Source organism: Ramularia collo-cygni, assembly GCF_900074925.1.
Source record: "Ramularia collo-cygni strain URUG2 genome assembly, contig: RCC_scaffold05, whole genome shotgun sequence".
Lineage (NCBI taxonomy): Eukaryota > Fungi > Ascomycota > Dothideomycetes > Mycosphaerellales > Mycosphaerellaceae > Ramularia > Ramularia collo-cygni.
This window is the reverse complement of record NW_019716259.1, coordinates 630,187-656,939: the sequence shown is the minus strand read 5'-3', so window position 1 is coordinate 656,939 and position 26,753 is coordinate 630,187. Positions and strand designations below refer to the sequence as shown.

Below are 26,753 nucleotides of genomic sequence, written 5' to 3'. Positions count from 1 at the left end.
CTGACATTTGAACACCATTTGATCGATATCTACTACATATTGGAAGCATGTCGGACGGTAAGAAGCCATCAATTCCCGCCTGGCAACGCGCCAAACCTGCCTCAACACCCCCGGCAGACGATCCCGTCTACTCCCAGCCCGAAAGCAACGCCATCGAGACGGGCGACAGTCTCAAAGAGGTGGAAATCGAGTCACAACCAACGGAATCGCCATCTGAACAATCCGAACCGGAAATTGTCCCCGCCGACACGACATCACCCACGACGGAGCCACATCCCGCTGCCATTCCCCCCAGATCAGCGACGTTCAGCAAAGATGACTTTTCCACATACCAAGCACAACAATCACAATCACAGCCACGTCAAATAGCACAACAACCCGCGCCTCAACAACGCCCACCACCGATCATCACCTACCCCGAATTCCTCCTGTCGGCCCACAAACCACCTCCCTTGATCACTCCATCCAGGGTCATCACCACCATCTACGCCGCGACTGGCATTTCCGCCCTGTTATACGGCGCAAGCAGATGGCTCGTGACTCCCATGGTCCAATCGCTCTCCGCTTCCCGCCACGAACTCCTCACCCACAGCACCTCCAAAGTCGACGAGTTCAATGAGAAGTTGAGCAAGATTGTCTCCCAAATCCCCGTGCCACCACCCAAAGAGGGAGAAGCGAAAGAAGCAGAAGACGACTCGAGCGTGGACAGCGACCCTACCGAACTCTACCACCGAGACATGGGCACCCAAACCTCCGATCTCCCTACCAATCCTGCTCCACCACAGAAGAGTCCCGCAGACCGGGAAACTTCCATCCTAAACATCATAGAATCTCACTTCGCCGAACTCTCCGATTCCTCCGACCGTGTCGCGGAAGCGAATAAAGATCGACAATTGACCATTAATAAATTCCGACATTTGTTGGATGGAATGGTATATAACATGGATGGATTGCCAACGTGGGAAGCAGGAAGTGATGGAGCCATGATGATGAAAGCTCCTGGGCAAGGAAAAGGGGACATGGTGGAGGAATTGAAGAAAGAAATTCGAGGCGTCAAAGGAGTGTTGTTGAGTGCGAGGAGGTTTCCTTCCACGCCCGGCAGAGTCGCGAGTACTGTGGCATCCTGAGTTGCATGTCCACGACCAGCTCGCATGATAATATTAGGAATGAATATCTTCATGATATCTGTAAGAATAGTCCATTCAAGTAGAGTGTGGAGAGTTTGAGTTTCCCAGGATGCTTCAAATGGAAGGAACCTAGCCTTGGAGCCGATGTTTACGGAACTTCAACATTTCTTGGTTTTCATCCTGCGCCTTAAACGAGGACGGTATGGGCTGTCGAGTCTACAAAGCTGAGGTATTACTTCCTTGAAGAAATCCCATAACGACCTAACGAAAGATATTCCATCTTCATCAATCCACATGTGTATCAAGACCTTGAAGAAGACGAATACCCAGCGAGGAAAACAAACCCTCGCCATTCATCATCGACACTTTTCATAAAAGGCATAAATTTATGTATTTGATAAATCGTATTGTCGTTCGGGCATCTTTCTACAGGGCCTCACCTCAAGCCAGCCTATTTATGGAAGGTGAGTCTAGAAATTAGGATTCCCGACGGAGTAGAATTAGACGGCTTCAAAAACAGAACAGAACGTGAGATTTCGTGATCTACCTTCTCGCGTAATTGCCCAACAGTGACATAGATCTGGAATGATATTCCATGTGTCGTTTAACGCTGGCGTGGAAGTTGATACCAACCGTGGGAACAACATCTACAATGAACAGGACAGGACAGGACAGGAGGCATTAAATCTCCATTACCTGGAATCTATTTGCCAACAAGAATTGTTTTTGATAACGTAGATGCTGTCTATTGCTATCTGTCGCTACTTTTGTAATTGGAAGCAGGAACATTGCAGGCCAGTCCGAACAAAGAGAGCTGCAAACATGGCCATAGGTCATTCTCGACGCAAAGTATAGATATCGTTATGTAATGCTAATGCGAAAGCGCTCGAGGGAGGAGAATATTTAGACCGGAGATGGATTGTTAGACAGGACAAAGAAGTAAAACGACGGAACTCACATGCATGATCAGCCAGCTAGCTTGAGCCAGCGGGTCAGAGGGAGAGATGGCTTCGACGAATTGGCTCGACTAATCATGTGGTATGCGTAAGATTCCTCAAGGTAATGGAAGCTCCAGACACAAAGCGGAGGGGAGTCCGAGAGCTCTCTCCTCCCTTCATGCAGAGGGATCTCGAAAGAGCTTGCTACATTTAATCCCAGAAAAGGGCGTTTGCTTATTGTTCGCGTTTTCCAGGTTGCTTGCCTGTTGAAGATGGCGGGGAAGACAAGCTACAGGGATTGGAAGGTGCAGCATGGATGGTTCATGACGAGAAAATATGTATGTGCTGTGGAGTGATGATGACCTTTGCATGGGAGTCCTCGGTTCCGGAAGTTTGGATCTTCGTGGATTGGGAGTGAAGGTGCTACAAGATTGGTGGCAAGTTCTTGTATCTCCGAAAATATGGATTGTGTTGCGCGTCGTAAGGTAATCCTTCTGGGGTCATGTGTGTTGGAGGGTAGGCGAACCACCCCGGGTGTTGATCACTCCGGGAGGCGTTTCTCGAAATCTTTCGGAAATGCTGGGATGCTGCGATCTTGTGCTTTACCGATACAGGACACAGGGGATAATAAGCAAGATCTGTGTTTGCCTTTTCTGGTTGTTGGCGGGCGAGCGCGTGAGATGACAGGCCTTGTCGTACTAATGAGATGCAGTCAGTCGCATGCATTGCGTTGTATCTGCCAGTGTGGTACAATCTTCGAGGTCCAAAATGTGGAATCCTCGAGGTCTGAATCATTCCTCGAGGAGGAGCCGAACCCTCTCCTCCAGGGCAGCGCTCTGCCGGCAGGAAAGTCTCCGACGAGTAAGTTACCGTTTTGCACATCTGCGACACTTGCTGACTCCGCGGTCAATATTGTGGTGAAACAAAACGAAAGCCAACCTCGGTGCATCTCAATTTCCATGCCCAAATCATCTCGCACAACTCATGCTGTGCGCCTCTTGAATGACTAGGCATTGCAGCGTTTGCCATGCGGGCGGAGGACATGCAGTACTACAACCACGCGGTCTTATTCGCAACATGCCGAGATGTTTAGCCTTGTGACTGGGCTGGCGGTGCAAGGCGAGACCGTCTACGACTCTTGGCTCCGGGATGTGTCTTCTGTGGTGGTGGAAAGAAGAATGCGCTGGCGTGAGGAAGACGAGAACACAGGAAGATACTTTGCGACTTGTGGGTCTGGGCGTCAGCCTTCAGATCTCGCCAYGTGGAGTGGAGGGTTATTTTCTCCTTTGCGTCCGGATTCAGCTGTTGCACGCACGACGCCTCGCCTTGTCTCGTCTCGTCTCGCGGGGTCTCCGATGTTGGCATCACGGGCAGCATTTGATGATGTCGGAAGAGGAAAAAGGAAAAACGTGTTGCCAGCCGTTCACGATGATGCAACTACGCCGACATCATCAACGCAGGGTGTTTGGGTGTAGTGAAGATCTTGCACGAATTGCGAAGTCGCAGTGATGCCCGGGGGYTGGTGCTGATCATGACGACGGGGGTCGCACATCCCTACCAGAAACTGCGAGTCCTTTTCCCCGGCAMCATCGCCGCCGATATGAGCAATTCTGCAACCAGACCCAGACCACAGACCACATTTGGCGTGTGTGAAGAGGCAGGATGCTTGGTGGGAGATATACACCTCATGCCCAATGCGATCCTGCCTAGCATCTCAATTGGGAAGGTGTCCGCCCCATCTCCTTCCCTCCGACCAGCAGAACCCTCCCAAGTCGAAGTTAAGCGGGTCTGAGTCGCGTGGATTCGGTGAGTGGTGCGGCAGGCGGARGAAAGGGTCCTGCAAGATCTACAAGGTTCAAGCCTTCGGCCTGGCCATAACGCCATCCAAAAGTGATACCTCAGGTAGGCATGTACAGCTGACGGACTTTCTTCCCTTCCCCATCAAAAGGTCGATGCTCCGCTCGCGTGTAGAGACGTCGTTTTGTTCCGTTCCAACGGCTTCTCTTCCCCGCAACACCAGTTCTTGTTGTCTTGCACTTTGTTTTGAAAGAGTGTTATCGGAGGAACGGTCTCACAAGATCCACTGTATCCACTTTGTCCGATTGCATCGAGGGCGGAGGCAGTACAAGCCTCCCCGCGTCGGCTTTGGGGATCTGGTGCATACTACCTTACCTTACTACCATCTGCTGTGTCCAGCATGAACCCGACAGCCGTCAGCTGGGTCAGATAACTTCTTACTGAACAAACAAGGGAGCTCCGAGAAAACCAATCCCTCCAGCTTGGGATAGCTCAAGCTCGCTCACCGTTCTCCCGACGACTTATTGCAACGCACGACGTTGGAGGTCGCGACATTCACAATGGCCACCACTCCTCAAATCCCCACTCGTGGTTCCCACAGGCCCTGTCGTTCCACCAAGACCGTGAGGATGTTTGATGGATTGAACAAGACCAAGCGGGCCTGGGATGGGCTTCGAAAGGTATGATATGACCTATCTGTCAGTCGGGAGCGGAGAGCAATGTATTGACGATGAATAAATAGGACGACGAGCTTTGGATGGAGGATGCCGACTGTCTCGTCCATCTCTACGCTCCTGGCTCCTCACGACGAGGTGCAAGCTTCAAGGTCCCACTCCAAAGGTTGCACGACACCGAAAGCCAATACCTGCTGAAGAAGTGTCTGTACAAGCCAAGCTCATCAATCGAGGAAGAAGATCACTCCGATAGTGGGTATGCAGCGTCAGACTCCAGCCACAACTCCATCGAGCGGAATGGACAATGCCATGAGATGTATGTTCCAGCTCCGATGGAGCTGAGCAGGCAAGAAACATTCCTGCATCACATCAACACTCGCAACTACTTTGCGTATATCATGAACAAGCCCATTGTTGGCGAGAGCTTTGGAACCGCCTTGATACATCTCTGGAGCAGAGTCGAGTCATGGCAGTCGAAAAGTGCGACCGGCAATGCTTTCCGAAAATACCTTCAAGAGCAAGGCTACTTGAACTTTTCAGAAAACATAGACTACGCCGCTGCAGCTCTATTTTGGTCTGAGCAGGCTCGCGTCAAGGACGTTTGGATCGATGCTTTCGCTCACTGCGTTGGCATGTACGATCAGTCAGATCGAGACGACAAGCTGAAGATGTTGAGCACATCTACTCGACATCTCCTCCACAAGGCCTCACTCAAAATGCAGTCGAATGTTGCGCGAGCGACAAAGTCACTTGGAACATTCCTCGAAGAGGAGCTAGGACCGGAAAACTTGGGTCTTTCAAAGGCCTCTCGAGATCACCTCGATCGATTCCGGAGTGTGCTCCACTCCTTTTACGTTCACGAATTCGGTTATTTCCCACCTGCATCAAAACAGACTTGGGAAAAGCGTATGTGGATTCGAATCTACAGCGACTTCCACTGTCTGTACAAGTACCTCGCCGATGTCAAGTCTGCGAATGGCATGACCAACAATCACGGATTGAACGGAGGCATCTGCGTGACGCAGAACATCAAGGCTTTTGATGAGCGTCATGGCTTCTCTTCACGGAGACACCCACTTCCCTTACTGCCGGTAACTACCACACGGAGACGCACTATAGATGCACGAATGGGCCTGGGAAGTCTCAAACCAGGAGTACTAGGATCCGCAGACGCAGATCTCTTGATGCAAGCTTCCAACACCAGCAGTCGTCGAGTGACGAGCAATGCACTTGTTCAGGCATACATTCACTTTGAACTTCAAAGGCCTGCGGAGAGGGTGACAGCAGCGGAAGCTCGCAAGGTTCGATGGCTGCTGGTGTATGGTGTGCTGCAGATGTTGATCAGCGTCATCAAGGCGCCGGTGGAGGTGCGCGATTCYAAAACGCCCTCATACCCACTGTGTGTATCGACCGAAGACTTTCCATCATGGGAGGAGGATACGCAAGATCTTGCACAAGTCGATCAGGTTGCTGCACGACTTTCCGCCGAATTGGACGCCGTGAAAACGACCATTGCATCAGACGCCAGAACTCTCATCCAACCTGACTGCGAAGCTCAGAGTGCCGAGGATTATTTCTCCTCCGAAAACTCATCTCGTCGGAACTCTCTGATGAGCGTGAGCATGACGCCACAGCCTCTTCATCCCAATCTCCCTTCTCGCACAAGCTCGATTAGGTCGAATGTGACCTCGCTCCGTCGATCAGTTGTTGGAAGCCTCACCCGTCGAAACAGCGTAACAGCGTCTTCCGGGAAAAACTACTCGACACCCGCCGCACCTTCCCGCATCGCAAGACCCAGCCAATACCGCGAAATCCTCATCGAAGGCTACGGTAATGGCGCCTCTGTCAAGCCCACCTCCGTCAAGCCTACCTCCGTCAACTCCACCCCTGTCAATCCCACCCCCGTCAACTCCACCTCCGCCAACTCCACCTCGATCAACTCTACCTCCGTCAACTCAACCTCCGCCAACTCCACTTCTCGACCAGGGRGAAATGTCTCAGGCCTTCACCTCAACACTCTCGTCGAAAACATCCCTTCCGAACCGACGCAACGGCAACTTAGCTCCGCATTCAGCCAAGTTTCCTCTTCGGGCTGGAGTCGTCGCAGCGCAGGGTCCACTGCTCCTTCAGTGTCCAACTCCATCAGTGAGGGTGCCGAGTCGCCCATGACCGAGTTATCGGAAGAGGACGCTCTGGAACCCAAGACTTTGATCATCGCCCCTCCCAATCCTTCTTCTTCAAACGCGAGCCCTGCAGAGGAGTTTGAAGGGTTTGATTTTGGGTTGGGCAAGGGGAGGAAGAGTGTTGTTGTACCACCTCCGAGGACTAGCAGTAGATTCTTCGGAATCATGCCGTCTCCGCGGACGAGTAGTAGACATGTTGTTGTGAAGCAGAGGAATGCGAGTGAGAGTAGTGTGGCTAGCTCGGTATATCCGGAGAGGAGCGTGCAGGCGGGGGATATTGCGGAGACGGATGTTGGAGGAGGGTTGGGGAGGGGGAGGTATGGACGTGTTTGATTCAATTTCTGAAGAGGTGATGTTTTGTTGAGGGGAAGCGGTTTGGTGTGTGAGAGTTTTTACAGCAGATGATATCCACTAGGTCGATGAGGAGGTTTTTCTCTTTTGTTGAGGTGCTGATGCTTGTCGGCTACTTTTGAATATGCATGTGATTAATGGGGAGAATCAAAATCGTTGGGGTTCAAGTTTCTTCTTGAAATAACGATATCCTGTCAACTATGGATTGGGGAATCATGGTGTTTATTCTAAAGAAATGGATTTGCTCGTCGTGTTATGCTTGTTATCTCTGGTGATCATGCTGTTGGTCTAGCGAGGATGATTGTTTAAGCGATGATCCTCCCCTACCTACACCTCGAGCTACCTTTAGTCTACTTCTCCATATTGCATACCCAATAGGAGGCCTCTCACATGAAAGACTGACGGGGGTCACCACCACGATAGATGCTAGCAATGTTGGTCATCACAGCGTCGCCATCTTGTGATTTTCGATTAAACTTGCATTGTGCATGATGGCGTAGTAGGAACCACCATCAGGAGACCGCAGATCCGTACGTCAACTCGACAGCATCCCTTCAAGCCCTTATTGGCTCTTCCATCATCACCGCATTCCTCGTCGCGTGTCTTGGGACGAACTACTGTTAGCCTTACCTCTCTCTACACATGTCCCTCATCAACAAATTTGCCAACTTCCCGCTTCCATCCTCCACCAGGGCTCGGGAAGATGACGTGGAAACGCTGACGGTCAATAGCCATTCCCAGAAACAGGAGCAGCATCCGCTGGATGTATTGTTTGATCAGGAGGTCTCGTCTCTGCGGCCGGAGTTACAGGATAAAGTGGCGAATTGGAAGGATGCTATACAACCTCATACTGATGAGGGTGGAGATGCTTATCATATCGGGGACGCTTATGAAAATATTGATCCTGACTGTGCGGATGAGTGGCGTTTAGCAAAGTAAGTGGCATTCTTGGGGGGGGGGAATTATCTCAATCTATTCGGCTGATATGGAAAGATAGTCCTGGTCCCTATCTACAATATGTCAAGCGTCTCGCCATGGGAATCCCAAGTCTGGACTATCTTGCCAATTGGATGCAAGTCACGACCAGTCCGCCCAAATGGAAATTTGYCCGCAAGTATCCCGCCAGTCGAGCAGAGCGTGCTCAACGGGTGCGAGCCTGTGTGGTCGACTATGGCGCCGACCAAAGACTGCGGAGAGAGCACTGTGATTCCCCGGAAACCCTGCGAAATGCTCTTCGAGACGACGGGTTTGGACATGGTAGTAGAATGTGCCACCTTCGTGTCATCGTCGTCGAAGATCTTTCCCGCGATCTCATTGAATTGCTCGGTGGATATTACGACGTCGACCCTCGCTTCTTCCGAGAATTCCTCCATGATTTCCTCTTCTACAACACGCGGGACCGATGGGTAGAAATTCCCTCCCTATTACTCGAAGATCAAACGAAATCCTATTCCATCTCCAGTTTTCTCCGCGCAAGATTCTACATGGACGAGCACGACTTCTCCGAAGCAGAACGACAAAGCGGCATGTTCAACGTCCTCCGCAGACTCGACTCGGACCGCAATCGCGTCAAATTAAGCAGTGGAGCACCCAAGAGATCCGGCAGTAGTGCAGCTCTCTGTCGTTCCAAAGTCGCCATCTGGACCAGACCCGCATCCGCCCATCGTCCCGCAATCGCCATCCTCTTGACAGATCCCACCACTCTAGCCGGTAAACCTTTATGGGGAGGTTTCGAAACCGCCCCGGATTTCCTCTCGATGAATTCCCCCGGTACAGGCGGCATAACACATTCCACCTCCTCCAACTCCACCCTCTTCGAACAAGTCGTCCACGCAATCTCCACTTTGGACTCCCGAGCTCTCGCACAAATCGCTCGAGACATTCGATGTGTGGGGACACCCATGTACAGAATTGTACTCAAAGAATGGCTGATTGTAATCCAATTCATGAACACCAAAGCCGGGCTCGTACGCTGGGATATTGAAAAACCTCATTTCGGCGCCGATCCCTCGGAATTAGATGGTCTGTATAAAAAAATCGCTCCCTGGCAGCGTAACATCGAACTCTACGAAAACATGGTCATAGACGCCATGCAACACTTCCTCCCCCGAGAAGCAGGCAACTCCTCCTCCTCCTCCTCCCTCTCCCACCGAAGTCGCGGCGGCGGCGGCGTTAGCGGCGYCAGCAGTTCCGGAGGAGGCGGAGGATCAGGAACCAACGACCTCCTCCGCGAACACCTCCGCCCCGATTTCCTCCGCGTAGCAGCCCGCCTCCAACGCGCCCGAGTCCGAATCGACAAGACCGTCGACGCAGCCGTCTCCGTCATCGCTCTCGAACAAAGCCGCCGAGAAATCGAAGCTGGAAGAAGACAATTACAAGCCATGCAACATTCTCGCGGTCTTACTTTCTTGTCGATTCTTGCGACGATTTTTTTACCGCTGAATTTCGCTACGAGTTTTTTTAGTATGAGTGCGGATTTCTCGACGGAGAGTGATACTTTTGGGTTGTTTTTTGCGTTGGGGATTCCTTTGACGGTTTTTGTGGGGGGGTTGGTGGTTGTGCTGCAGCCTGGGGTTAGGTATTGGGTTAGAAGGAGGTGGATGGGGGAGTCTGAGGGAGGAGGAGGGAAGAATGGGGGGAAGAGGGAGGCGGATATGTGGACTGTGGCTGGGTCGGGGTCGAGATAGGAGGGATGGGAGGGAGGGAGGTATGCTCTTGTGGAGGAGATGTGATGTTTTGAATGTCCTCTTTTTTATGCTTTTTTTTTCTGTTCTTTTTGATGAACATACACATAGCGACGATACATTTCTGATGGAGATTTATTACACGTAGGAGCGAGGTTCGTTTCCAGGTCAGAGACCACAGACAGCTAGGAGGAGAAGAAAAAGAAGTTTATAAATGGCATTGAATGAAAGGCGACCGACCTACCCACTTGACCACTCGGTTGTCTTGATCGGATTATATGTAGTACCGATTGAGTGAATAAGTAGGTACATGTCCAAACTTCCAAGCGAAATGCTACGTTGACTATGCCTTTCAAATGCCCATACTAGCAGTAGGATGAAGTGTCATAAGAGAGAACGGACATGTTCTTTCTTCCCCCGAAGAGCTGCACAAGGACAAGCAGCACCCCTGCACTCCACATCCCTGTCCTGCCGTCCCGCAAGCAAGCCCCAACCTCCCAGCGACGAATCAGCACGCAATCGTTATCTCTCCATCTACTTTATCTTGATCCTCGAAAGTCAATTCATTCACTTGACTTGCTTGATCCCACTTTTAGAAGTGGACATGGCTTATCACCACTCGTCGATTTCTCTATCTCCCATCTTTTTCACCTCTTCAAAAAGACAGGTCGTCGAAGCAGTGCATTCTCCCCTAGGTAACGTAAGGTCGGAATTTCCATTACGTAGTTTTCCCCTCCTCCAAGACACRAGACCGCCTTTCAAGCCCCGAAAGCGTCGCTTGGCACCCGCATTCCTTTCCTGAGCGCATCACATGCACGTGCGGAAAGACGGACGGAAGCAGCGAGCAACAAAACGATGCCATGCCATGGTCACAAGACGGTGTGAGAAAATGAATGAGATTCCCCACCAACGCCACATAATCTGCTCTGGGTGGTAAAGACCTGGAATTCTCCTCAAACCTCTCCACATTTGCACACACCACATCTCCTCCTCCCATCTCCCGCCAACGCCTTCCAATCCCGCTCCCTCCTGCCCCCCCGATCAATCTCCCCTCCCAAATTCCAATGGCAGCAGAAGGGACCGCTCGTCCCAGCGTCACGCAAACCCGCTCGCATGCCGGACGCGGCGGAATGGGCAACGTCTCACTCCAGGGCCGAGAAGTGACGGACGTGAAGGATTTGTCGACGCCGCATATTCGAGCCAATACTTTTACCACGGGTCGCGGGGGTGCAGGTTCGTCCATTTCAACACTAGCTATATTCCAGGATGACTACCTTGGATAGATGATTGATAACATGGTTTCATGCAGGCAACATGTCCAAATCCGACCCCTCCAACCCAGCAGCCACACGAGCAGCACAAGACGTCGATACCCCGGCCCATCATAACAAATCCATGCAAGGCACGTATCATTGGGGACGAGGAGGAGAGGGGAATATGATGAGTGTTGGCGGTGGGGGCGGGGGCGACAAGGCCCAGGATAGTGGCTTAACGAGGGTCAAGAGTCGGGAAGAGAAGAAGAGCAATGAGAGGACATCGAGGAGTGGCAGTTTCAAGGAAGTCATGGATAAAGGGAGGGAAATGTTGGGGTTGGGGGGCAAGAAGGAACGTGCGGCGGCGAGTGAGAGGGCGGGGGAGAATGCTTTTGATTGAGGCGATGTGTGCTTGCATTCATCATGAGTATATGGCGGAAACTTTCCCCGACAGCCAAGTTGTTCGATGTCCCATTTCGTTGTGGATCTCTTTCGTGCATGCCATAGGTATACTCCAATCTCGGGGTACTTACTGAATGTAATCCACAACCGGCCCGGCGATACCTAGATGGAACCTAACCCTCCCTGGAAAGACGAAGCCCGGGATCCTCCTCAACCCCATCTATCTATTTCCCCCTCAATATATTAGGAAAATTGTTCCATGTCATCATCATAGATAGTCGGGGGCTCGTATAAACTGACATACAATGTACTAGGGAGAGCGGTGAGATCGTCGTTCGACCCCCCGATCGAGCGTCCAGAGATGTTTCCTCCACAGCAGAACAATCCAACCAAGTCCCGGTCCACTAACAAACAAGACATCAAGAAGCCGCGTCACCCGCTCGACAATCGGAACTTCGCCCCTGTTTGATCACGATAATCCGTCAGCGAGAGAGATCGAGATCGAGAGAGAGAGAGAGAGAGAGAGAGAGAGAGAGAGGTGACTACCACAACCCTCATTCCAGGTTCCATGCATAAAGTATGGGACACTGACACAGGTAAAAACAAAAAAACATACCGCGGCGCAAAAAAACAGTAGGAATAGCAGATTTGACATTCATCCTCCACACCTCTTTCGCAGCCCCATAAACCAACCTCCTTAACATCCCGTCTCCTTCGCGCCAAAAATTTTCTCCGCATCCCCCACCGYCACCCTTCCCCCAGAAAGCCCGGAGTGCCATTGTCGAGCTAATTCCTGCGTCATGGAGGACAAGGCGGCTTGGGCGTGTAGGAGTTCCATTTCCGCTTCGATGCGATCGCGCTGGGCGGTGTGGTGGAGTGGGGTCCAGTGGAGTTTTTGGAGGAGTTCGGTCATGCGGAGTTGGCGGACTGAGGCGCGGAGGGTGGCGATTTGGGTGATTTTTTGGAATTCTTCTTCGTGGGGAGTTTGGGGGGTGGTTTTTTGCTGCTTTCTGGTTTTGTTTTTGTTGGGGGTCGCTGTGATGGGAGTTTGGGAGAATTTGCGACATGATGAGGGTCTTTTGAATGGGAGGGTGGTTCTGTGGGGGTGGAGGAGGAGCAGGAATGGTTTGTCGGGATTATGGGGGGGGGGATGGGTGAGAGTTTGTATGGCCATTCTCGTTCTGGGAATGCTTTGGAAATGGAAAGTCATGAGGTGTGGTTTGTGTTCTGGACTTTCCAGAAACGAGACGATGAGAAGAAGCAGTAGTCAAAAGAGTACCGTACCTCCTAGGTCAGTATCTTATCGCATGCAAGGGATAACTTTTACTTTAAGCGCCTTGTGTTACGGTAATGTATGTATGACATGCCTGCAATCACATATACAGGGGTATGTACATGTACCTATCAACAGGGATTCATTGTAGAGTGGAGAGTGGAGAATGGACAGAACTTCTCGTGGCGACATGTGTACTTTACCTTTTACAACAGCCAACAGGGAAAAAAAGAAAAAAAAAAAAGTCCTGATGGATTTCTTAGGCCGTCTAATTTGAAAAGACACGGACTTCTATTCGTGTCTACACTTTCTTATGATGGGCGAAGAACAACAAATGGAAGACTACCTATGTGTAGTGGAGTAGTGGATTCCGAAATGTATGCATGCTCGGAGAAAGACTCCGTAATTCAATCGATCGACGCGAGTAATAAATAAATATGGACAACATCTAATCTAGCCTTCTTGACATGCGCTGTATGTACATTATTGATCCATGGTCTCCAAGCTTACGTATCTTGTAATATCAAGCTCTTCAATATTCATTGTGCCTCCCTCGCGGTACAATTCTTCCATTTTACCCCCTCGAGCATGGGTAGGATCGGAAAAGCTCGACATGACGGAACGTTCGTTCTACAGTTCAGTAGTCTGGTGGACATGGTTGATCTCCTTGACGACGCCATGCCATGTGTGCGGGGCGGGTTTGGAATTTGAAGATGGTCTGAGAATCCTGCACTTCTTATTGATCTGGGAGTATTTTCAACCATGTCAATTCGCTGCATCTGTCAAAGACGCAGGCGATGAATGATCATGTCGTAGTTGATACATTCTTACACACCTCACAACCACCCTGCATCCCATCCAGTGCACCCAAGTCTAATTCCACCTCTTCCCCCCCTCACATCAACAACCTCCACACACCCAAAATAATCGCCGCAGTCCCCGTACAAACGCCCATCAACCACTGCAACGTACTAAACTTCACCGCCTCCAACCTCTCCCTCAACGCCGCAGATTCCTGCTCAATCCTCGTCTCAACCTCTTTAATCTTCAACTCCTGACTATTCGCCTCCTCCCTAATCCTCCCCTTTTCCAAATTCAAATCCAACCTCACACTCGACTGCGTCCGCTGCACATCATCCCTCAATCGATTATTCAATTTCGCCAAATCATTCGTCAATCGCTCATGACTAGCACGCGTCAAACTACTCTCCGAAGAATCCGCCGAGAGTAATTCCGAGCGTAGTTTGGCGAAATCGACTTTTTGCGTGTAGGTGGCTTTTTCTTGATCTTCGCGTAGGACCATGGTGCGCGTGAGATTTTGGATGGATTCTTCGATTACGGAGGCTAGAACGCGCATGATGGAGGTGGATTGTTCGCGGGTGAAACCTGAGGATTCGRGACGTTGGACGAATTTTAGGGTGTCGAAGTGGTGGTCTTTGCGGAGGGGGGCTGAGGTGGAGAAGGGGCGGTGGAGAGGGGTGTTGATCGTCTTGTGGTGGGGATTGCTGGTGTTGGGCATGTTGTTGTTGTTTCGCCGGGATGCCCAGGCTGTACGGGCAAAGGCGCTGGTGGCCGTCGTTCGCGGGGCGGGGGAGGAGAGTCTTGCATGTGTGGACATGGCCGTGGCGCTGGCACTGGGGCGCATCGTGGACGCTGTCCAGGAGAGGCGGGGCAGGAGCGATCGGGAGAGTTGTTCCGCCATGATTGTAAAGCGGTTTGACATGTGATGTGGGAGGAGGTGTCGTTGTTGGCCATGTCATTTCTCAAGGGTGGATCCATACCGTCCGCGCTAGTCCTGCTCGGCCCGAGCCGACCCTCAGCCACGTGCTTGCCGACGAACTTCAAGTTCCTCCTTCTCCGATCCACTACACCGCCACCACCTTCCTACCTTGCWTCCAAGGCTGGCTTATGAAGTACGGACCAACATGGAGATGTCAATGGCACACAGTACTTATTTCAATTTCCATCAAATGACTGCATTTCATAATCCTAATCAAAGTTCATTCAACATGCACCATCCAAAGAATGTTCGTCCTTCTTCATCATCACACTCCACCGTGGGCCACGATTGTTAACTAAAAACAAAACTTAAGCCTCCTTCTTGATATCGTCCTTCTCGACGCCTTCCTTCTTCACACCCTCCATCTTGACACCTTCCTTCTTGACATCCTCCTTCTTGACATCCTCCTTCTTGACATCCTCCTTCTTGACATCCTCCTTCTTGACGCCCTCCTCGTTGACATGCTCCTCCTTGACATGCCCCTCCTTGACATGCTCCTCCTTCTTCACATTCTCCTCCTTCTTCAAATTCTGCTCCTCCTTGAAATTCTCCTCCTCCTCGACACCCTCCTCCCCCATATCCTCAATCAGCTTCGCGATCCGCTCCTTCTTGAAAATCCCGTTCTCATAWAACTCCGCTCTGAATTTCCTCTGGTTGGCAATTATGGACTCCAACCCACGCTTGGTGCTCTCCAACACGTCCAAAGCCTCCTCCTTCACAGAGAGCGTCTCCTGGCGGCGGTAGTTCGTACGGTGATCTTTGAGCTCCATGATCGAGCGTTTGACTCCGTTGAGATGGCGCTCGACGAGGAGTGTGAATCTGGGGCAAGCTATTTTGCGGTCGAGGGAAGCTAGGTAGAGGTTCATATCGTCACCGTCACCGTCAGCGGCGGTGTTGGTGGTGTTGGCGCCGTTGAGGTTCGTTTGGGGGGAGGTGTTGGGTGGTGACATTGTTGTTCTTCTTCGGGTTGGGTTGGGCTTTGATGGTTGTTGTTGTTGTTTATTATTGTTGGGTTGGCTCTGTTGGAGGAGAAGAAGATTGATGATGTAGAGTTGAGTTGTATTGATGGAAGTCTTGTAATGAATTCAAGACTTGACAGATCACTACAGAAAGGAAGGTGGGTTGAGCTGGTCCCTTCCTAGCTAATATTCAAGGAAAGTACAAATCATCCCAAACGAGTAGTTTCCCCTTCACATCCACTATCTCCCCACCCTCCACCTTCTCTTTAGCCGCTTCATCCACCGCTTCCTCCACCGCCCTACCCCCATCCACCCTTCCCTCTTCTCCGTCAATTTCCTCTGCTTCACCACACACTTCTCCAACCACCTCTGAAGCTTCCCGAAATCCTTCATCAGATCCTCAAAATACTTCTCCAGCGCCCTCGCTCCCTCCCGGTCTATACTTCTCAGCTCTAAAAGCCTTTCCGGCCACTGCAAATGATTCTCCTCGAGCGCTTTCACTTTTTGGTGGAGGTTTATAAGGTGTTGCTCGGCGAGGGTGGCGGGACCGAGGGGTTTGGTGGGGGATTTGAGGCCGAGGAGTTCGAGGAGTTCGTTGGAGGGTTGTGGTTCTTCGAGGGGCTCTTCTGGGTGGGACTCGGGGTGGTCTTCTTCGGGGTGATCCTCGGGGTGGTCTTCCTGAGGGTTGTTCCGGAGGTTGTACGGGAGGTCTTTTTCCGGGTTCATGGTTGTTTTCCAGGAGTGGGGTTTGAATAATGGTCGTTTTGTTGGATTGTTCTGTGAGATTGTTATGTTGAAATGTTGTGTTGGAATATGTTTATTGCTGAGGAGGAGATTGATCGAGAGGGAAAATTGAATTAATGTGTCTTGTAGATGCGTGACGTTCAAGGAAGGTGCCTTGATTACTATGTCGCTTACCTGCCTGCTTCTGTTGCAGAAGAGGAAGAAAGTACGATTCATCTTAAACGAGTCATTGGTTCTTCATCTTTCGAGAGTAAAGCACGACGATGAGCGAAGTGGAGCACATTCRGAGAATTGTGTCATTGACGTTGTAAATTCAGTGCTAGTACTATGTAACTGGAAGAGGATGGCTTTCTTTCTAGCAATGCCTGGCGAGGAGGAATTCATCATAAGAGTGCTACTAGCTAGCAAGGACTGAAAATTTCATATCACATTGTTATAAGCAGAGAGCAAAAATTGTCGCTCGGGAGAATTTCAGACAACGATTATATATTTCTACTACAGGCCAATCAGAGGCGAGATTTGAGATATGGATCCCAAACACCACACCTCCCAAACTAAGGAGAACGACTGGGATAAAATGGCATAGTGTATCAATGTTCATCATAGACATTGAAGATACACAAACAACGTCGAAGGGAAGCGAACGTACGATCATTTTGACTTTACGGATAAACTCTATTCCGTAATCAATCGCGAGGTGAAACTTTTCGTTTCCAAAACTTTTCCACTTACTGTGATGACGGACGGACCGTGATGATCTCTTTGCCAGAATATTCCAACAGATACGAGAGACGTCACTAGAGAACTGGAAACTGACAAATACATTTCAGGAAGGAAGAAAAAGATGAGAATGAGAACGAGAGAAATTCGAGGCGAAAAGTTATGAGATGACCTCCCGAAGCCGGGGGTCTGATTTTTTTTCTTTTTTTGGTTATATATGTTATTGCATAACTCTGCTATAGCAGAAATCTATCCCCAAGAGGACAGACTCGTGGGAAGAGAGATGGGGAGCCTCTCCCCTTTTTTTTCACCTACCGCTAACCGCGGTAAGCATTGAACCAAACCGAGGCCTTCTCGATGTCGCAAGAGCACTCAGCGAGTGGCTGCTTGCAGGTCGAGCAGACCTCGGAGTTAGTGGGAGGGACAGAGTTTTTGACTGCGCAGGAGCAGTCGCTGATGTTTTGCTTGCAGATTGCGCAAGCATCAGAAGAGATGGTGGAGGAAGTGCTGTTCTTGACGGCGCAAGAGCAATCACTGATATTTTGCTTGCAAATTGAGCAAGTCTCAGAGTTGGTGGGAGTAGTGAGTTTGGCCGGGCAGCGGCAGTCGTTGAACTCCCGCTTGCATTTTGAGCAAGTCGGGGAGTAGGCCGAGTAGGCCGGTGAGATGATGTTGTAGCTGTTTTCAGGGGTGTCCCTAGTGGTTGGACGGTAGGTGGGCCCCGTGGCCCAGGGAGGGGTGCCGTAGGAGCACATGCCATACGCGCTGGAGATGCCGTAGGAGCTAGAGCTGCCATACGAGCTGGTGGTGGAGGTGCCGTGGGCACAGCAGCAACTGCCAATGGACTGGTAGCAGGTGCTACAGATTTCTGACATGATGTCGGAAATTTGGTGGGTGTTTTTGAGGGGTTGAACTGTAGCTGTCGATTTAGGACGCTGCAGTTGCTTGGTTGGAAGACAGAGGAGACTCGCTTGTTGCTGATTTGCAGTTTGCGAGTGGACTGTCAACTGGAACCGGGTTTGGATGAGGAATCGAGATTTCTGCGCTGCTGGAGAKTTGCTTAAATATTCGATGCTGGTTCGTGGATTTGGAATGAGGACAATGCTTTGTTTGGTCTTTGTTCAATATATTAATGTGATTGAGAGCCTGGCGCTTTGTTTTGGGGTGTTTGATAATGATGTTGTTCGATTGTGGCCTCGTGAGAATAGGTTTTTACTTTATAGACTGTTGGATTGTTGCTTTTCATCTTTGATAATGGTATTCATTCGCTGCGGGTTTACTTTGTGGAGAGTTACTCTTCGAGCTTCAAACCACTATAACGCTCGTTTTACGCCATTGTGGAGTCAACAACGATATTTGTCGTGGAAAACTTTCCAACAATACAATTTGCAAACATGGGCGTGCGTGGTTAGTCACCTTTGTGTGCGTAGGTAGCCGTAGCTAACAAAATACCATTCTTCAAGACAAAATACCATTCTTCAAGACAAAATTCCATTCTTCTGGACAAAATACCACTCTACAAGTCAAAATACCATTCTTCAAGACATACAATCCCCAAGGTTAGGCACCCATAGCAACAAAGAACCGCCTGAGAAGCGATGCGTTGTGTAGGCAGCAACAAGTTTCACTGCGGTATGAAAAAGATGCAGGTTTGATTTTGGTAGACWAAGACCTCCCCGTGTGAGATGGTATTCATGAGCCCGGAACGATATCTTGGGGCGTTTCGATCGCCGGTGTCAATCGTGCATCGGGAATGAATGTTGTTGGTGAGAGCTGCAGTGAAGCCCCCTTTTTGCGGTAAAAGTCATAAATTTGGGGGAAAATGCACGTTGACTGTAGGGTATACTATCTATATCATTCCTGCTAAGCATCCTGCTGAACTCTCTACACTAGTATTCTCATTCGTCATATCTCATTGGTAGTCCTCTACGTCCCATATGTCATCAAAAATCTCGTTTCTCATCAGAACAGGTCCCAATCCTCGCGCTATGCCCTAGTATGACAACCTCATAGTGATCGATCTGAGCTCGAGTTGGTCTCTCTTGTTAATATCCACTGAGACATTCGATTCAACTCGTCGTCCAGGAGTCTTGAATCACGCCTGATGTCCCAAGCTCACATTTGGAGCAGTGATTGATCGTAGTGAATCAGTCGTTCCATCTCACAACCTACTGCCTTCAGAAAACATATCCATTGAATGCGACTGCGACATATCCACCACAACGTAATGTTTGAACTCCCTTGTTCTGACCGCACGGCCAAACATGATGTCCAAATCCTCCTATCAAACAATTAGCATGAATGTTTGTGGCTTGCTAGAGCGGTACTGCTTGCAAGAATTCAAGATAAAGAAGTTGTGTAGACTTACATACGTGCGTCCGGCAGTTTCTGGGATGCGAAAGTAGCACCAAACCAAGCCAACCAATGCAAACCCGCCAAAGAAGAATCCAAGCTTTCCACGCGCGTTGAATTCATCCGGATTGATCAGATACGGGATTGCCACCGTCATTCCAACCCCAACAATTGTCTGCGAAGCTGCTGCCAGCGCGACAGTCTTTGTGCGTAGCTTCGTAGCAGAAACCTCGCAAGCTATGACCAGCCCAACAGGCCCAACAGATATACCATAGCAGAAGTTCCATACCATTAGCAACACGCCTTGAGTCCAGACGTAGGCCAGATTGTTATCGTAGTCCGGCAAACAATCGACGATTCCAACGAGGAGAAGGAGTACAACCAGAGCAGACAGACCAGCGTTAAACACCATTCGACGTCCAAAATAAAGCATTGGTATCCACGAAGCAAGCGCCCCAACAAATCCCATGGCAGAAAATCCAATTCCTATGTTGAACGCCGTTTCGGTGGAGAGACCAGCGAGGGTGAAGAGGTAGGTCACATAGTTTGCAAGATAGATTCCCGAAATAATTTGTATCATATATGCACCAATCGCGATTTCCGTGCGACGTCTGCTTGTACCGCGAAGGCAGTCCTTGTAGTTGGTTCCCGCCTCAAGGGCCTGTTCCAACCGATCGGTCTCAACGATTCCGGCGAGCGTGGCTTTGACATCCACCTTGGGACTCGCGAGCCTCCGCAAAGACTTCTCCGCATCGATGTAGCGGCCTTGCCTTACGAGCCACCAGGGAGATTCAGGCGCAAAAGTCAAGCCGATCAGAACAATAGCGGGCCAGAGCCATTGTTCGGCGAAGGGTGCGCTGTAAGCCCAGTGGTTGYCAAGTCGGGCTGTTCTGGCGATGATCCCCGTGGCGATCAATTGGCCTGTGACCCAACAAACTTGTACATAGCTAGTAATCAGGCCGCGGAGAGGAAGAGGACACACCTCGGAGGCGTATGYGGGAGCGATGACTGTGTATACGCCTAGTACGGTGCCACCCAGGAGTTCGCCTATGAATAGAACGGACAATGATCGCGCGAAGAATTGGAAGAGAAGGAGCACGGAGGTCAGGATAACCGCCGCGGCAAGGGTTTTCCTACGCCCGTACCATTCCATGGGATATGTGCCGAGAAACGCACCTAGATTATATGTCAGTCGTGAGACACCTATTTCAAGACTCGAAAGGAAGGGGCGATTATAGGGTTCTACATACCGACGGTTTGTCCGAGAGGACCACACATGGTCAGCGCAGTTTGCCATGAAGCTCGGATAACGAATTTGCCGGGTTGATATTCATATCCGAAATCTCGTTGAAAAGCAGGCGTGGCGAAGAGCGATCCAACAAGCTGCTGGTCGAAAGAGGTCATTATGACCCCGAGCGAGAAGAAGATGCTCCATCCTAGAGCGCTCGAGTACAAGTGAAGGGCTTCCAAGAACGACAGACTTTGTTCTTGTTGACCACTGAATGTACTGTCTAGATTGATCTCATCGATGGATTCGTAATGGTCTCGCTTTTGTGCTTCGATGCTACCTCGGAGAAGAAAAGGCTGCGTCTCGCCTTCCTCCAAGGACGTTTCGCGCATGCTGAAAAAGGGGGAATTTTGCAATGGTGTAGTACAGGGGCTACAAGCAAGCAAAGTAGTTTGTTTGCAGTGTGTTTGATGTTCTTCATATCAATCCATTTATCGAATCTGTCAGCACACAAGTGATTGAGGCCACATGATGGTTCTACTACAACAACCCCACGCATCGGTGTGAGACCTGCTGAGGATGATCTCGCTAAACGCCAGCGCCAAGGAGTCCCTCGCGGGATTCGCGTCCTAGTGCCAAAGAGTCTTGTACGGATCTAACTCCCCGGTCCGTGGAGGCAAAAAATAGAGGATCCTTCCATAGCCATCTCCCCTCTGGTCGTGGGGCGTCCAGATAAGCGAACCTTGGACTCCGAATATGCAGGACAGGGTTGAATGTCGTAGTGGTAGGAAAACAGTGCAACTTCTGAATACATACATTCCAGAGTTGAACTGAGAGGCGGTGACCGGAGCAAGATCTTAGAAGTTAGAATGTTCGTCCTCGGGGACCTTCTCGTGAGGTGGATCGGTGTGCACGCTCCTTTGACTTCCATTTTCAGTCGGCACTACATGCTGCCTCGCAACACAGCAGCAAACGCAATTTTCCGCGGAGTGCTTCCTGGTCAGATCCTCTCATAGACCTTTCAGCGTGTCAAGAGTGTAAAACCCTACCAATCGGCTCTGACGCCCAGTGGCTCATCCCAACGACGAACCTAAACTTTCTCCTCGTTTGCCTCTTACAGCCCCTGGGCCTTGCACGAACTTGAGAATGAAAGACTTCGCATCCCCTTCTCTCCCAAGTGCGTCAAGTCGGTCTAGAACAGCAAGTCAAAAGCTGTACGGAGGAGAGATGGAGGACAACGCAAAGTCAGCTGCCATGGGCCAGAAATGGAGGAGCCACAAGATCTTCATTCTGGCGACCGTTGCCATTGGCCTGTTCACCGACCTGTTTCTCTACGGCCTGATTATCCCCGTTCTGCCATTTTTACTGGAGAAGGATTCGGGAATCCCGCCGTCACAAATCCAGGGCTATACCTCTGCAATGCTGGCAGTGTATGCAGGATCCATTGTGATCTTTTCGCCTCTCTCCGGAATCGTCGCGGACAGATGCTCATCCAAACAAATCCCGTTCCTCTTCGGATTGATCTGTCTGATGGCATCAACGGTCTTGCTTTTCTCAAGCAGATCCATCTCGGTGTTGATTCTTTCCAGAGCGCTGCAAGGAATCAGCTGTGCATTCGTCTGGACTTGCGGCTTGGCGATATGCATGAATACCGTCGGACCGGATCATATGGGCCAGACAATAGGTGCGGTATGTGACCTTGATTCTTGTGATTCTGTTTGATCTTGGCTGATAGAAAAGTCGACAGATATTCTCCGTCACGGCACTTGGTACTCTGTGGGCTCCATTCATCGGAGGATGGCTTTACGAGGCGACTGGAATCCGTGGTGTCATGGCTCTAGCACTCTCCCTGCTAGGAGTTGATCTGGTGATGCGGCTGCTGGTCATTGAAGTCAAGACGGGTCGTGCGAATGTCATTAATGGTCACTCGGATAGCATCGCACAACCCGCCGCTCAAGGGGTTGACTTCCCCAGCCAACGACAAGCTTCTGAAGAGCAACCTCTACTTCACAGTACAAGGGAAGCCGAGGATCTGGAATACAAACTTCCCGAACAGCATTCATGGATTGCAAAAGCAGTCCCCATCGTGCCCTGCCTGGCGAACACCTCTCTATTAACTGCTCTGTCCGTCTCTCTGGTACACGCACTCCTCATGGGCAGTTTCGACGCCACGGTCGCCACACTCTCTCACGAGCTCTTCGGTTTCAATTCCTTCCAGGCCGGCATGCTCTTCCTCCCCATCGGTATCATGAACCTGATATGCGGTCCAATCGTGGGATGGGTCGTGGATCACCGTGGCACCAAAATTGCTTCCGTCTTTGCTTTCGGCATGATGGTCCCCGTGCTTGTGCTACTACGCCTAGTGCACGCCGGTGGAGTCGATCAGATCGTCTTATACGCCGTCCTCCTCTCCTTTGCTGGCATCGGTCTTGCTGCATGTGCGGCGCCCTCGCTTGTGGAGGGTGGTTCTGTCATTGACAAGTATCATCGAGCGAATCCGGACTTTTTTGGCGAAAATGGACCTTATGCCATGGTATATGGATTGAATGGTATGATGTTTAATGCTGGCTTGACTATTGGCCCGGCGATTGCTGGAGGACTGAAGGATACGATTGGGTATGGAAACATGAACCTCGTGTTGGCTGTCATCTCTGCCATCACGGCGTTGCTGTCTTATATGTTTTTGGGAAATAAGCCACGAACGGTAGTTGAGGAGCAGCATTGAAGATAGTCGGGGATGCAGTGAGCCGGAAAAGTTCTTACCTATGATATAACGTAATCCCGGCCTTGCAAGTTGACTATGAATCTTTTCCCGGGGTTGGCTACTTTTGCTCAGAAAATGAGTTGGTGGCACTGCTGATGTTTGGTTGTGATGTTACCACAGCTCTTGGTGATAACATCGATTCGGTTGAAGTGAGTAATTCGAGGCGATATGAAGCACCACAAGGGTGAGAATATCACACTGACCAGTCTGGCTGACCAGAGCTATCAAATTTGTGGATAGTGCGCGAAATATCCCAACAGACTCAAGTCCTATGTTGGGTATTGATGGAATTCCGACTCTATAGCTCCCATCTATCTGGCTACAAGCAGGAAACAGCAGTTCTATCTTCCCGACCGTTCTCTCGTCAGAACACGACGCGCCCTCTCTCGCTCTAGTAGCCACAGTCAGTACTTACACCCAGTGATCATCTGTCGTGGGACAAAGACTTGTACTCACCTTCATTGAATGGAACAAACTCGTGTAAAGCAGTCCCAGGTAGAACAATCGGCAGGATAGGGACCTTTTGATCAACCATCACCTCGAGCAACGCTGGCGTAGAATCCCCAGTCTCAAACAGCAACCAATGCAATTTCTCTCGCAGTTCGGAAATCGTTTCAACTCGGTCCGCTTGTACACCCGCAGCTTCTCCAAACTTGACAAAGTCAACGTTGGTGCCATGGGTGTGAGCATAGCGATCATTGAAAAACATTTGCTGGGAGTGCGTTACCATTCCTGGGAGAGATATTAATCAGCATTTCTGAAAAGGTTGGAATCAGAAAGGGGTTGCTTACCTTGCTCGTTGTTGTTCAGGATCAAAACTTTGACGCCGATGTTGTAGCATTTGGCCGTTGTGAGCTCTGTCATTGTCATACCAAAGCTAGAGTCTCCGTCAACGTCAACAACGAGAGCATCAGGTCGAGCGATTTTAGCACCAATAGCGGCCGGCAAGCCGAAGCCCATCGTCCCTAGGCCGCCGGATGTGATCATAGAGCGAGGAGAGCGCCATCGGTAGTGCTAATTGAAGGTATGATCAGCAATTGAACAACTTTCATTTCAACACAGTGGAAGATAAAGCAGGTGAGGATCTTAAACAGGCCACTTACCTGTGCTGCAAACATCTGATGCGCACCCACACCAGTGGCAATTACAGTATTGTCTTTGACTTCCGCCGTCAACTCATCGAGCATGGCTATGACACTTTGTGGCTTGACGACTCCATCATCTCCCTCTTTCTCATATGCCCAAGGATGCATCTCTTTCCACTCAGCAATCTGTGCCAACCACTCCGGCCTACTGGAAACTTCCTCTGTAAGTTGCACGAATTCAGCAAGATTCTCGACCACATCTCCAGGGATCAGCTCCTTGGCTTTTACAACTTTGTTCATGTTGTGTGGGAAGATCTCAAAGTGAATGATGCCACCCCGGCCTTCAGCAGCAGCTTTGTGTGCTTCCGGAGCGAATCCGTCTAGTTTGCGTGTGATACGATCATCGAACCGCGCACCGAGAGCAATGATGACATCGGCTTCTTGCATGGCTAGATTAGCATAACAGGATCCGTGCATGCCGAGCATATGTAGCGATTTAGGATCATTCTCGTCGTAGGCGCCTAGGCCCAGGAGAGTTGTAGTGACAGGGATTGTGGCTTTTTGGGAGAGTTGGTTAAGTAAGACAGGCCCATCGGGATGAGACATGATGCCTTGCCCCGCGTAGATGACAGGCTTCTTAGCATTGTTGAGCAAAGTTGCAGCTCGCGCTATCGTGGCAGCGAGCTCCTGAGAGTCGAGTAGAGGTTCATCACGAGTAAATGTGGTCTGCTTTGGTGGAGTCAAAGGCAAAGAAGACCCAAGGATTGACGCAGTGACATCCTTTGGCAGATCCACCAGCACCGGACCAGGCCTTCCAGTCGTAGCGGCTTCGAATGCCTCATTGATACAGCGTGGCAAGTCGTCAACGCTTTGGGGTTGTACACACCACTTGGTGCAGGCTCTTGCAAGCCCCATGACATCTGCTTCCTGGAACGAGTCTTTTCCCAAGTCAAAGGTTGGGACTTGGCCGCAAAATGCGATCATTGGCGTTCCGTCCATGAGCGCATCTTGGAGAGGAGTGATGAGATTTGTGGCACCTGGACCAGATGTGACTACGACTATACCTGGTCGTCCAGATGCTCGTGCATAACTGTAGAATTGGCCGTCAGGGATGTGAGGTCATCATAGTATTGACATGGACAGACTCACCCTTCCGCCACTGGTGAAAGTCAGTTGTTGATTTATGGCAGGTAAAGGGGGTAATCTAGAAAGGGATCGGACTTACTATGGCCTGCACCTTGCTCATGCTTGACAAGGAAAAAGTCCATGGCCTACGGGACGGTGTCAGTCATGATATCTGTATGGCTATTATGAGGTGGTAAGAACTCACTGGAGACTCATGTAGAGCATCGAATACCGGCAAAATCTGAAAGTTGAATCAGCATTTCGAAAGAAACGATACAACCAGAAGCCTGATGGGAAAGGACTTCTGTGTGCTTACAGCGCCTCCCGGATATCCAACTACATGAATACTTGGTCAGTACTTTTCTATCGTGGAGTGTAGAAGTGGGTACGTACAGATGTACTTGACGCCATGTTGTAACATCATCTCGTGAAAGATCTGACCTCCCGTCATTCCCACATATGCGTGGCTCAACGGCTTAACCTCGTCTTCTTTATTAACATTCTTAATCTCCTTGGGTCCATTGTATTGGAGAAGGGTGGGAGGATACGCCTTGATGTCGTCGACAACTTGATGATTGATCGTCCTGAGAGGAACAGTGTTGGTGCTTGCCAACGACCGGTGGCATGTTGCGAGTGGGTTGTGAAATCCTGGTCTCTTCCTCCTCATAGCATTTCTACTAGATGAAACAACGGTATTGAGGATTTTCCCGGCCATGGTAAGTGAAACTCCTCGAGGTAGGTGCGTTTTCAATTTTTACGATTTGCACAAGATTCTTATTATTCTACATCGGCAACTTTTCTTACTTTTGGAGAGTACACGAGCATGATTCCCACGAAGGCGGTCTACCTTCTACGTGTGCAGCATGAATCTTTGGAGTCGTACATCATCTGCAAGCATATATGCACGAGGTGCATCATTTGATATGGAAGACGTGCTTCCGCCGGATGAGCCTGTATGCGTCCTGTGCATCCGGGCCCCGATGCACAAGTCCCCACGATCCACCTGCAACTGCTACAAACGAACTAAGTCGTGCATATTGGCTGGCAACGACTGGTGTGTCATGGACATGATACATGTAAGTCACAATGTCGTTCATGGTGCTTACAAGGCTGTGCACGAATCTTCCACCCTAGTACGTCGCCTCCGGTTCGATTGCTGATTCTGAATATGCTCGCTCGCTACCTCTCGCATGCTACACACCGCTTCGATGCCAGGCATCCACTTTCTCCAATTCTAGGCCTTTGATGCGCCGCGATATACCCTACAGGCTACAATGCTGTAATCTCATGAGGGGTGAGGCTACCACTTGACAT

At 50.3% G+C, this 26,753-nt stretch overlaps 11 protein-coding genes; 5 read left to right on the top strand and 6 right to left on the bottom strand.

Annotated features, from left to right (window-relative positions):
- Positions 1-47: 47 nt before the first annotated feature.
- RCC_03987 (uncharacterized protein) lies at positions 48-1,127 on the top strand (the record flags this gene model as incomplete). Its single annotated transcript, XM_023769269.1, has 1 exon — positions 48-1,127. One exon carries the CDS (start codon positions 48-50, stop codon positions 1,125-1,127), a length of 1,080 nt encoding a protein of 359 aa, XP_023625037.1.
- Positions 1,128-4,422: 3,295 nt separating this feature from the next.
- RCC_03986 (uncharacterized protein) lies at positions 4,423-7,052 on the top strand (the record flags this gene model as incomplete). XM_023769268.1 has 2 exons in its annotated part: positions 4,423-4,542; positions 4,605-7,052. 2 exons carry the CDS (start codon positions 4,423-4,425, stop codon positions 7,050-7,052), a joined length of 2,568 nt encoding a protein of 855 aa, XP_023625036.1.
- Positions 7,053-7,712: 660 nt separating this feature from the next.
- On the top strand, positions 7,713-9,757 carry RCC_03985 (uncharacterized protein; the record flags this gene model as incomplete). XM_023769267.1 has 2 exons in its annotated part: positions 7,713-8,005; positions 8,068-9,757. The coding sequence occupies 2 exons, from the start codon at positions 7,713-7,715 to the stop codon at positions 9,755-9,757; spliced, it is 1,983 nt and encodes a 660-aa protein (XP_023625035.1).
- A 1,061-nt stretch (positions 9,758-10,818) lies between these two features.
- On the top strand, positions 10,819-11,407 carry RCC_03984 (uncharacterized protein; the record flags this gene model as incomplete). XM_023769266.1 has 2 exons in its annotated part: positions 10,819-10,987; positions 11,064-11,407. The coding sequence occupies 2 exons, from the start codon at positions 10,819-10,821 to the stop codon at positions 11,405-11,407; spliced, it is 513 nt and encodes a 170-aa protein (XP_023625034.1).
- Positions 11,408-13,577: 2,170 nt separating this feature from the next.
- On the bottom strand, positions 13,578-14,384 carry RCC_03983 (related to middle part of C.elegans myosin heavy chain A; the record flags this gene model as incomplete). Its single annotated transcript, XM_023769265.1, has 1 exon — positions 13,578-14,384. The coding sequence occupies one exon, from the start codon at positions 14,382-14,384 to the stop codon at positions 13,578-13,580; it is 807 nt and encodes a 268-aa protein (XP_023625033.1).
- Positions 14,385-14,770: 386 nt separating this feature from the next.
- On the bottom strand, positions 14,771-15,412 carry RCC_03982 (uncharacterized protein; the record flags this gene model as incomplete). Its single annotated transcript, XM_023769264.1, has 1 exon — positions 14,771-15,412. The coding sequence occupies one exon, from the start codon at positions 15,410-15,412 to the stop codon at positions 14,771-14,773; it is 642 nt and encodes a 213-aa protein (XP_023625032.1).
- Positions 15,413-15,661: 249 nt separating this feature from the next.
- RCC_03981 (uncharacterized protein) lies at positions 15,662-16,147 on the bottom strand (the record flags this gene model as incomplete). Its single annotated transcript, XM_023769263.1, has 1 exon — positions 15,662-16,147. The coding sequence occupies one exon, from the start codon at positions 16,145-16,147 to the stop codon at positions 15,662-15,664; it is 486 nt and encodes a 161-aa protein (XP_023625031.1).
- A 1,055-nt stretch (positions 16,148-17,202) lies between these two features.
- On the bottom strand, positions 17,203-17,760 carry RCC_03980 (uncharacterized protein; the record flags this gene model as incomplete). The annotated part of the gene is made up of 1 exon (XM_023769262.1): positions 17,203-17,760. The coding sequence occupies one exon, from the start codon at positions 17,758-17,760 to the stop codon at positions 17,203-17,205; it is 558 nt and encodes a 185-aa protein (XP_023625030.1).
- A 1,286-nt stretch (positions 17,761-19,046) lies between these two features.
- RCC_03979 (related to maltose permease) lies at positions 19,047-20,857 on the bottom strand (the record flags this gene model as incomplete). XM_023769261.1 has 3 exons in its annotated part: positions 19,047-19,166; positions 19,254-20,413; positions 20,488-20,857. The coding sequence occupies 3 exons, from the start codon at positions 20,855-20,857 to the stop codon at positions 19,047-19,049; spliced, it is 1,650 nt and encodes a 549-aa protein (XP_023625029.1).
- An 835-nt stretch (positions 20,858-21,692) lies between these two features.
- On the top strand, positions 21,693-23,190 carry RCC_03978 (uncharacterized protein; the record flags this gene model as incomplete). XM_023769260.1 has 2 exons in its annotated part: positions 21,693-22,154; positions 22,213-23,190. The coding sequence occupies 2 exons, from the start codon at positions 21,693-21,695 to the stop codon at positions 23,188-23,190; spliced, it is 1,440 nt and encodes a 479-aa protein (XP_023625028.1).
- Positions 23,191-23,570: 380 nt separating this feature from the next.
- RCC_03977 (probable thiamine pyrophosphate-requiring enzyme) lies at positions 23,571-26,154 on the bottom strand (the record flags this gene model as incomplete). XM_023769259.1 has 9 exons in its annotated part: positions 23,571-23,620; positions 23,686-23,961; positions 24,021-24,243; positions 24,333-25,404; positions 25,464-25,473; positions 25,540-25,585; positions 25,645-25,680; positions 25,756-25,775; positions 25,833-26,154. The coding sequence occupies 9 exons, from the start codon at positions 26,152-26,154 to the stop codon at positions 23,571-23,573; spliced, it is 2,055 nt and encodes a 684-aa protein (XP_023625027.1).
- Positions 26,155-26,753: the final 599 nt, after the last annotated feature.